This window comes from Rana temporaria, chromosome 6, assembly GCF_905171775.1.
Source record: "Rana temporaria chromosome 6, aRanTem1.1, whole genome shotgun sequence".
Classification (NCBI taxonomy): Eukaryota; Metazoa; Chordata; class Amphibia; order Anura; family Ranidae; genus Rana; species Rana temporaria.
The window spans coordinates 4632690-4644186 of record NC_053494.1 but is presented as its reverse complement, the minus strand read 5'-3'; the positions used below and the strand labels follow the sequence as shown (position 1 = coordinate 4644186).

The window sequence follows — 11497 nt, the reverse complement described above, 5'->3', positions numbered from 1 at the left end:
ATAACACGCCCATTCCCACCACCCCAGCACGCCCATAGAATTCGAAAAAACTAAGATGAGACGCACATTCAATACAATAATAAGGCACGGAAGGCGGAGCTAAAGCGTCTTAGCGTCACCCCCCCACGCCTCCCCTTCCTCCCGTGCCTGTGAATGTACACAGCGTGTCCCCCCAGGGATGTAGTCTAGGGTGCCCACGTGTCCCGAATTGCCCGGGACTGTCCCGCAATTGACATGTCTGTCCCTGGTCCCGGGCACCTTCATTCCGGGACAATACAATGTCCCGGAATGAAATAGAGGACACAGTCACCCCCCTACTAACTAGTAACTACATTTCCAGAACTGGTTGCTAGAGCTGGCGCTGCCTGGCATCTTGCAACCAGTGACAATTTACTCTCAGACAGTGAGACCGGGAGCGAGGCCTGCGCCTAGTGCAGCACTGCTGTCCCCACCCACCTCGGCACCTTCTCCTTCTCTGGCACCCAGCGGCAAGCAGCAGGGACTCCTAAAGCACTTGCCTCCTAAGTTACGGCGTCGTAGCGTAAATGAGCGCGCCTAATTCAAATGAGGAACAGGGGGGCGTGTTTTATGTAAATGATTCGTGACCCGACGTGATTGACGTCTTTTACGAATGGCGCATGCGCCGCCCGTGGACATATCCCAGTGCGCATTGCTCCAAAGTACGCCGCAAGGACGTATTGGTTACGACGTGAACGTAAATTACGTCCAGCCCTATTCACGCAAACGACGTAACATTTTCAAATTTTGACGCGGGAACGACGGCCATACTTAACATTGGCTAGGCCAGCTATTTGTTCGACTAACTTTACGCCGGAAAAAGCCTTACGTAAAGGACGTAAAAAAAAAAAATGCGCTGGGCGCACGTACATTTCTGAATCGGCGTATCTAGTCATTTGCATATTCTACGCCGAACTCAACGGAAGCGCCACCTAGCGGCAAGCCGAAATATGCACCCTAAGATACGACGGCGTAGGAGACTTACGCCGCTCGTATCTCAGCCTAATTTAAGCGTATCTGGTTTCCAGAATACGCTTAAATTTACGACGGCGTAGATTTCGAGTTACGACGGCGTATCTACTGATACGCCGGCGTAATTGTCTCTGAATCCAGCTACCGTATTTATCGGCGTATACCGCGCACTATTTTGCCCTGAAAATCAGGGCAAAATCGTGGGTGCGCAGTATACGCCGATACCCGATTTCCCGCCATGAGTTTGAATACTGCGCCCGCATATAGCGAGCGCAGTACACTCGTGAATCTTCGGCCAGTCTCGGCGCCTCTCGTACTGACGTCCTGACGTCCTGAGCGTACAGGACGTCAGTGCGAGAGGCGCCCGAGCCTGCCCGAAGATTCACGAGTGTACTGCGCTCGCTATATGCGGGCGCAGTATTCAAAGTCGTGGTGGGAAACGAGCGGGAGGACGCCGCCGAAGGACGCCGGACCCGCCGAAGATGGACACCGGACCCGCCGAAGATGGACACCGGACCCGCCGAAGATGGACACCGGACCCGCCGAAGATGGACGCCCGACCCGCCGAAGATGGACGCCCGACCCGCCGAAGAGGACACCCGACGAGGCCGCAGAAGGACGCCGGACCCGACGAGGCCGCAGATGGACGCCGCGCAAGACATCAAAACTGTAAGTACAAAACAACAAAAAATCTTTTTTTCCCACAGGATTGGGGGCCACTTTGGGGGTGCGCGGTATACGCCAGAGCGCGTTATACCGCGATAAATACGGTATTAGTATCACTTTAAGGATGTAATGAAGTCGCTGAACATTCGTATTCAGGGATTTCCGTCCCCGAGGGTATACGGCACTTAGTCGCCTCCACATCTCCCCACCATAACCTGGGCGGAGTTTCGTAGAAGTTTCTTTCAGTTTCATCTTCGTAACAATAGAATTCTCCATCTTTGTGGGGATTTTAGATCTTCCTCCTGAAAACGAGAAGAAAGATGAATGTTGACAAGCTCCGAGAACACGTCCTCTCCTACAACCTCAGTAACTGCCCCCTGGGCAACCAAGGCTTCAACCGGGTCCTTCTCCAGCTCTTCGGCTACCTGGGGCACGGCAAATCTTCCCTTATAAACTCCTGTAAGCATGTTCTTCAGGACAGGGAGCGGCCCTTCACCGAGTTTGCCGTGTCCGGGGCAGAACAAGGTGGGCTCACCATGGAGAGGAAATCCTACCCACTAACCCCCACCATCACCATGGTGGACAACAGAGGATGCTCCACACTCAACGGGTTTGAGACCGGAGAGATCTACGCCCAACTCGGTGAGTTACCGACACAATTCAACCATAGGGTGGTCTCTCCGTCTGAAAATGCGCGTTTCCTGGGTGCCTTGCTGCCATCTTGGCTTCAATGGGGTAGTTTCACATACCTTTTGCGGCGTCGTATCTCCAGATACGCCGCCGTAATTTGAATTCCGCGCCCGCGTAGCGTTACGCCGATTCACAAAGGCAGTTACGCTGAAAAAATAGGCTTCCTCCACCGACGTAACTTGATTGCGGCGGCGTAGAATTGTGTGCAATATAACTTTGGCCGCTAGGGGGCGCTTCCGTTGTTGTCGGCGTAGAATATGCTAATTTCCTAGATACGCCGATTCACAAACGTACGTGCGCCCGTTTTTTATGTCGTTTGCGTTAAGGCTTTTTCGGCGTAACGTTGCTCCTGCTATTAGGAGGCGCAGCCAATGTTAAGTATGGACGTCGTTCCCGCTTCAAAATTTTAATTATTTATGTCGTTTGCGTAAGTCGTTCGCGAATAGGGCTGGACGTAATTTACATTCACGTCAAAACCAATACATCGTTACGCCGTACTTGGAAGCAATGCACACTGGGATATGTACACGGAGGGCGCATGCGCCGTTCGTAAATCACGTCAATCACGTCAGGTCATCACATATTACCATAAAACACGCCCCCTTCCCCATTTGAATTACGCGCGCTTACGCCGGCCCCATTTACGCTACGCCGCCGCGACTTACGGAGCAAGTGCTTTGTGAATATTGCACTTGCTCATGTAAGTTGCGGAGGCGTAGCTTAAATACACTACGCTGCGCCGCCGTAACTTATAGCGTAGCTACCTGAATCTACCCCATTGTTTTCTTCTGGGTCACTGATAAGGAAAGAGTATGGACCTAAAGCCTTGTGAGGTCGCCATTAGGACAGGAAATGAGACACATTATATTAAATGTAACTTTTTTTGTAGTTCAGTTTCCATGACTCTGAATGTATTTACAGTGGAACCTCGGATTACGAGGATAATCCGTTCCAGGAGAATGCTCGCAATCCAAAGCACTCGCATATCAAAGCGAGTTTCCCCATTGAAGTCAAGGAAAATGAAAATAATTTGTTCCGCATTGACTTCAATGGCATGCAATACCGCATGTGACCAGAGGGGAGGGGGGCACCGGAGAGGATTGAAAACAGCCAGAAAGGCAAACCTCGGGAAGGCTCGGGAACGTAGTATTTCTGAGTTTTTCTGAACACCTCAGTTCGGCTCCGGCGCCCCCCTCCTCAGGGCAAAGGCGGTACTGCACACCACTTTGGCCTGAATCCTGCTCGTTTTATGAGACACTCGCAAACCAAGTTAGGATTTTTGAAAATGGCAATTGCCGTTTGGGAGTTAACCACTAGGGGGCGCTGTAGGGGTTAAGTGTGACCTCATGTGTGTTTCTAACTGTAGGGGGGCGGGGCTGGACGTGTGACATCACAGATCGTCGTTCCCTATATCAGGGAACAGACGATCGCTGACATTGCCACAATGAAGAACGGGGAAGGTGTGTTTACACTCACCTCTTCAGCTCCTGTGACCGATCGCGGGACACACGGCTGGGCTTTTAAAGAGGACATACAGGTAAATGCTAGTGCCCGGCCATGCCCTTCTGCCGACGTATATCGGCGTGAAGGTGTCCTGAAGTGGTTAAAGTAACTCAGTGCTGTATCCCAAAAAATGGCCTGGTCATAAAGGGGGGGGTTAAAGTACCTTCTGGTGCCAACACCAATTATTTACTTTAACAATTATGCTACCTAAATCTTCTCTCTCTCTCTCTTTTTTTGGGTTATTCAGGAAACTTTATCCCTCTTGATATGAACGTTGAGTGGACACAGGGGTTCGAGGAAATGCTGACCCGGTTGGAAGACTCAGAAGTGGAGCCAAATTTCAAGGATATTATTGTGCCGATATTCGTTTACAGGTAAGCAGAGAAAAAAGTATTTGAGATTTTCTTATTGCAATTAGTACTGCCATTTATGATTGGCCAGAGGAGAGGTGATACCCGCTTTTACCAGGAGGTGGTGCTAGAAGACTAGAAATTTTTTTTTGTTAGACTCATGTAGATTGGCATGTTAATTGCCATCATCCCTTTCTAAATGGAAAAGGTATAACCTAAAATGTTGGGATTTTTAAGGCAATTTGGACAATAAAGAAAAATTCATTAAAAGTAAAAATATATTTATTGATACAAAAAGATCCTAAGAACAGTGGGCAAGATTCACATAGAATTACGTTGCTCCTGGGCAGCGTAACGTATGTGATTTACGTTACACCGCCGCAGGTTTACAGCGTAAGTGCCTGATTCTCAGAACTCTTACCTGTAAACTTGCGGCGGTGTAACGTAAATGCGCTCGGCGCAAGCCCGCCCAATTCAAATGGGGCGGGCACCATTTAAATTAGGCGCGTTCCCGTGCCGAACGTACTGTGCATGGTCCGTCGGGTAAATTACCCGACGTGCATTGCGCTAAATGACATCGCACGGACATCATTTGTTTTGACGTTAACGTAAATGGTGTCCAGCGCCATTAACGGACGACTTACGCAAACGACGTGATTTTTTCAATTTCGATGCGGGAACGTTGGCCATACGTAACATGGCTTAGGACAACTAGGGCTCAGCCCTAATTTTACGTGGCGTAACTCGACGGAAACGACGTAAAGTTAGATCGACGGGCAGCGCGGACGTTCGGGAATCGCCGTAACTATTCATTTGCATATTCTACGACAACCGCAATGGCCTCGCCACCTAGCGGCCGGCCTAGAATTGCAACCTTAAGATCCGACAGTGTAAGTCAATTACACCTGTCGGATCTTAGGGCTATCTATGCGTAACTGATTCTATGAATCAGCCGCATAGTTAGGACGGGCGGATCACAGAGATACGACGGCGTCTCTGGCCCAGTAGTCCTATGGATGTAACCGAAGGCAATGTAATGTTTGATGCATGGATATACATAGACATGAACAAGTGGTGAAATGCAACTACATTGGACAGAGAGACCATAATATAACATAGCAGTAGTAGGTAGTTGAAGAGACCGACACGTTTCAAAAAAGTGCATGTAAATTCTTCATCAGGGACAAAAAACACTTTTTAAAGTACAGAATACAATATCAATGCATGAGGTACAAACATTAGACCATTAACACTCAAATCATTACATGTCAATATGATCATTTAGAAGGGACAGAAAAATAACACATTTCTGGCACGCCGCAATTAACGTGAAAAATATATCTGATGCTAAGTCCACTTTGGGGACCTAAAATGAATTACCGTATATACTCTATACACTCTCTATATACCGTATATTCTCGAGTATAAGCCGAGTTTTTCAGCACATTCTTTTGTGCTGAAAATGCCCCCTCGGCTTATACTCGAGTCACCTTTTTGCGCCTGATCTCCCGGAATTTGGGGACCTGGTACTGACCAATCAGAGGGCCCCTGGACCCCAAACTTGGCACACATGTAGCGACACTCTTCCTCTACAAGTGTGCAAAGTTTGTTGTTTGGGGGATCTACTGCTGGGGAGCACCGATTTTTCAAAACCGGGCACCCCTTCTATAGACTCCCATGTTAAACGGTCATTTCTCCGGTGATTTTGGGGACCCTGTACTGACCGATCGTATGTCCTCTGGACCCGAAACTTGGCACACATGTAGCCTTATTTCCTCTACAAGTGTGCAAAAAATTTTGTCCGGGGGACCTACGGCCAGGGAGCACAGATTTTTCAAAGTCGGGCACCCCTTCCATAGACTCCCATGTTAAATGGTAATTTTTCTGGTGAATTTGTGGACCCGGTACTGGCCGGTCGTAGGTCTCCTGGACCCGGAACTTGGCACACAAATGCCTTGTTTCCACTGCACGGAACGGTTCGGGTCAGTAAGAATGGAGCGGTTTAGAATGGACCGGTCTATTCTCGTGAGCGTTTCCACTGCAAATCGGACCGTCGGGGACCATTCAGGATTTAGAAAAAATGCCTAGCACGTCCACCAATCAGTGGAATGTATTGCATCTCCTCCCCTAATGGAACCGTTCCATTTCCTATGGCCCCACATCTGAAGCAGGACCCAGAATGGTCCGGTACGGTTCGGTTTAATGGCACACTTTCGTAGTGGAAACACCCAAAATAGCGTACCGAACCGAACCGTACCGAACCGATCCGCTCAGTGGAAACGAGGCAATATAGCCCCATTTCTCCTCTACAAGTGTGCAAAGTTTGTTGTCTGGAGGACCTACGGCCGGGGAGCACCGATTTTTCAAAGCCAGGCACCCCTTCCATAGACTCCCATGTTAAATGCAGCCTAGTCATGGACACAGTGAGACATGGGCATAGTGAGGCATGGGCACATTGAGGCATGGGCACAGTGAGGCAAAGTGAGACATGGACACAGTGAGGCATGGACACAGTGAGGCATGGGCACAGTAAGGCATGGGCACAGTGAGGCATGGGCACAGTGAGGCATGGGCACAGTGAGGCATGGACACAGTGAGGCATGGACACAGTGAGGCATGGGCACATTAAGGCATGGGCACAGTGAGGCATGGGCACAGTGAGGCATGGGCACAGTGAGGCATGGGCACAGTAAGGCATGGGCACATTAAGGCATGGGCACAGTGAGGCATGAATACAGTGAGGCATGGGTACAGTGAGGCATGCAAATGGGCACAGTGAGGCATGGACACAGTGAGGCATGGACACAGTCAAACACAGTGAGGCATGGACACAGTGAGGCAAAGGGAGGCATGGGCAGAGTGAGGCATGCAGATGGGCACCCTAGGCTTATACTCAAGCCAATACGCTTTCCCAGTTTTTTTGTGGTAAAATTAGGTACCTTGGCTTATATTCGGGTATATATGGTAGTTGAACGTCTTCGTATTGATTTTATCGGTTCTATCCATGGGGTTTATCATATCTGTGTTTTTTACAGTGTGAGGAGAGATGTCGCCCCTGCAGAAGCCCAAGAGATAAATACTTTCCTTACCAACTGCCGCAATTTAACAGGTACAGGGGGTCTATAATCCAACATTCTCCGTCCTCAGACACTCAACCCTGAAGCTCATCAGATGGCATCTACCGGGGGGTAATGTGGTAACTGGTCATGTCCAAAGCCATCATTATTATTTGAGTGGTCTTGGCTTTTCAGAGGAAGACTGGGACTAAAATACAGAAATCCACATTTCTTGGTGCATTTCATTTTAAACGTTTAATAATTTTATTGAAAAGATCCGATATCAACAGAAATCACATTTGAACAAAGTCAGATTTCTCGGGTTGTCCTCATAGCAAGGCGCATGTAAATAACATAGGAACAGAGAAAATCTCCAAAATCCAACATCAGAAAAAAGGACATACATTAGTCATAAAATGGTCTCAGGTTGATATTCAAAAGTTAGTTGTACTATCCATTATTTAACCACTTCAGCCCCGGACCATTTGGCTGCCCAAAGACCAGAGCACTTTTTGCGATTCGGCACTGCGTCGCTTTAACTGACAATTGCGCGGTTATGCGACGTGGCTCCCAAACAAAATTGGCGTCCTTTTTTCCCCCACAAATAGAGATTTCTTTTGGTGGTATTTGATCACCTCTGCGGTTTTTATTTTTTGCGCCATAAACAAAAAAAGAGCGTCAATTTTGAAAAAAAGCTATATTTTTTGCTATGATAAATATCCCCCAAAAATCTATATAAAAAAAAACATTTTCCCTCAGTTTAGGCCGATACGTATTCTTTAACATATTTTTGGTAAAAAAAAAAAAATCACAATAAGCGTTTATCGGTTGGTTTGCACAAAATTTATAGCGTCTACAAAATAGGGGATCGTTTTATGGCAGTTTTATTAATATTTTTTTTTTTACTAGTAATGGTGGCGATCAGCGATTTTTATCGTGACTGCGACATTATGGCGGACAGATCGGACACTTTTGACGCTATTTTGGGACCATTGTCATTGATACAGCGATCAGTGGCTATAAAAATTCACTGATTACTGTGCAAATGACACTGGCAGTGAAGGGGTTAACCAGTAGGGGGCGGGGAAGGGGTTAAGTGTGTCCCAGGGAGTGATTCTAACTGTTAGGGGGCGGGACTTACTGTCACACGACACTAATCACTGCTCCCGATGAGAGGGAACAGGCGATCACTGTCCTGTCACCAGGCAGAACAGGGAGATGCCTTGTTTACAAAGACATCCCCCCGTTCTGCCATTCCGTGACCCGATCGCCGGGACACCGGTAGACATCGAGTCCCACGGTCACAGAGACAGTGGCGGGTGCATGCCGGAGGCGGCAGATTCAGAACAACGTATACCGTATTTATCGGCGTATAATGCGCACTTTTTTCCCCTTAAAATCAGGGGAAAATCATGGGTGCGCGATATACGCCGATACTGCTGTTCCCGGGCGCCACCGCCGACATATACCGAGCGCAGTACACTCGGGTACACTCAGCTAGGCTCCGCTCGCGGTCACGCCTCCTAGCTTTATGCGAGAGGAACCGAGCGTGGCCGAGCCTAGTCGAGTGTACTGCGCTAGGTATATGTCGGCGGCGGCGCTCAGAGATAGCGCGGGAGAAGCGGGGAGGATACCACCAAGGCCGCAGATGGACGCTGGACCGGACAAGGCCGCCAATGGACGCCGCGCAAGACACCGACGAGGGGCATTCAAACTGTAAGTATTTCTTTTTTTTCCTTAGAATTCCCATTCTAGGTTTGGGGTGCGTGCTTTACCCGGATAAATACGATATATACGTTGCTTTGCCTGCCTGTGCCATTCTGCCGACGTATAAGTGCGTGACGCAGTCGGCAAGCGGTTAATCATAAACTTGGCCTAATCCTTGGGTACTGAGATAGTCCTGTTTCTCCTAATACACTGGTGGCATGCTTTGGGCAGCCCCAGGTATTCCTTTCCAATATCCTACTACTAAGGTTGATGGTAACCCCCCCTCCCCCCCCAGATTAATATGTTTGAGGCAACCCCTTCCATTCTGCTTCTGGTTCCTCACACTGAAGGTCTTCTCTGCCCTCAGGAATATTCCCGATCATCGTCCTCACCCACAAGACAAGCGGCAACTTCTCCAAGTTCCGTGACCTGTTTGAAGGGATGGGGGCGGAGGAGATCGTTGCCGTGGAGAACTATACGGCGGAGGACCACACCGAGACCCGGGGAAGACACCTTCAGTTCCTGAACCTCATGCACAAAGTTCTGGAAGACGTCGACTTCAAAATGCAAAAGTCAATCAACCCGAAAAAAGAACGAGCCAAACATAAAACATTTCTCTTTTCTTTCTTGCACTCCAGGAAGTAGCATCAAGATAATTCTTCTCTATTAAATGACTCGCCACTTTGTTCTTCAAGCTTCTGGAATCTTCTATGAGTATGGTGCATAGTATATGGAGTATCAACATATTTCACTAAGATTCTTCTATTATATGCTATAACGGTATTTCATCTGTTTTACTGCAAGTTCATGTAAACTTTTTATTTTGTGTGACTCCTTAGATGCTTCTACAATGTGGGCTGGGCTTTCTAATGCCTGCATGCTTTTTGGCAACCTCTGCAGATTGACTAACTCAGTGCCGATCCTAGGCAGGGTGCTTTGGACCCAGGCGCCTGCAGGGGTGGGGGCGCCGATGTGTATACACAAAGTAAAGTACCTCAAAGAAGCTACTTGCAGGACATTTTTGGACGCCCTGCCAGTGCACCGCTCCAGTGTGAAAGCACTTGGGCTCTCACACTGGGATTGCAGACAAGGCTTTTGTCAGGCACTATTTTTAATGCTAAAGCACCTGAAAAAACCCTCCAGTGTGAAAGGAGACTAATGGACCATCTTCTGTACTATTGTTTGCAGTCTCTGACCATCTCCTATATCATATCTGCAGTCTCTGACCATCTCCTGTACTATGTCTCCAGCAGTCTATGATCATCTCCTGCACCATGTCTGCAGTCTCTGATCATCTCCTGTACCATGTCTGCAGTCTCTGACTGTCTCCTGTACTATGTCTGCAGTCTCTGGCCATCTCCTGTATCATGTCTGCAGTCTCTGACTGTCTCCTGTGCAGCACAGGAGACAGTCAGAGACTGCAGACATGATACAGGAGATGGCCAGAGACTGCAGACATAGTACAGGAGACAGTCAGAGACTGCAGACATGGTACAGGAGACGGCCAGAGACTGCAGACATGATACAGGAGATGGCCAGAGACTGCAGACACGATACAGGAGATGGCCAGAGACTGCAGACATAGTACAGGAGATGATCAGAGACTGCAGACATGATACAGAAGACGGCCAGAGACTGCAGACATGATACAGAAGACGGCCAGAGACTGCAGACATAGTACAGGCTGTACTATGTCTGCAGTCTCTGGCCGTCTTCTGTATCATGTCTGCAGTCTCTGGCCGTCTTCTGTATCATGTCTGCAGTCTCTGATCATCTCCTGTACTATGTCTGCAGTCTCTGGCCATCTCCTGTATCGTGTCTGCAGTCTCTGGCCATCTCCTGTATCATGTCTGCAGTCTCTGGCCGTCTCATGTATCATGTCTGTAGTCTCTGACAATTTCCTGTGATATGTCTGCAGTCTCTGACCATCTCCTGTATCATGTCTGCAGTCTCTGGCCGTCTCCTGTATCATGTCTGCAGTCTCTGTCCGTCTCCTGTATCATGTCTGTAGTCTCTGACCATCTCCTGTATCATGTCTGCAGTCTCTGGTCGTCTCCTGTATCATGTCTGCAGTCTCTGGCCGTCTCATGTATCATGTCTGTAGTCTCTGACAATTTCCTGTGATATGTCTGCAGTCTCTGACCATCTCCTGTATCATGTCTGCAGTCTCTGGCCGTCTCCTGTATCATGTCTGCAGTCTCTGTCCGTCTCCTGTATCATGTCTGTAGTCTCTGACCATCTCCTGTATCATGTCTGCAGTCTCTGGTCGTCTCCTGTATCATGTCTGCAGTCTCTGGCCGTCTCATGTATCATGTCTGTAGTCTCTGACAATTTCCTGTGTTATGTCTGCAGTCTCTGACCATCTCCTGTATCATGTCTGCAGTCTCTGACTGTCTCCTGTACTATGTCTGCAGTCTCTGGCCGTCTCCTGTATCATGTCTGCAGTCTCTGACCATCTCCTGTATCATGTATGCAGTCTCTGACCATCTCCTGTATCATGTCTGTAGTCTCTGACTGTCTCCTGTACTATGTCTG

General features: G+C 48.6%; 1 protein-coding gene across 1 annotated transcript; it reads left to right on the top strand.

The window, feature by feature from the left end:
- The first annotated feature begins 1936 nt into the window (after positions 1–1936).
- Positions 1937–9656, top strand: LOC120942931. The gene is made up of 4 exons (XM_040355895.1): positions 1937–2298; positions 4097–4223; positions 7235–7308; positions 9330–9656. The coding sequence occupies exons 1-4, from the start codon at positions 1977–1979 to the stop codon at positions 9605–9607; spliced, it is 801 nt and encodes a 266-aa protein (XP_040211829.1). The 5' UTR covers positions 1937–1976; the 3' UTR covers positions 9608–9656.
- The last annotated feature ends 1841 nt before the right edge of the window (positions 9657–11497 follow it).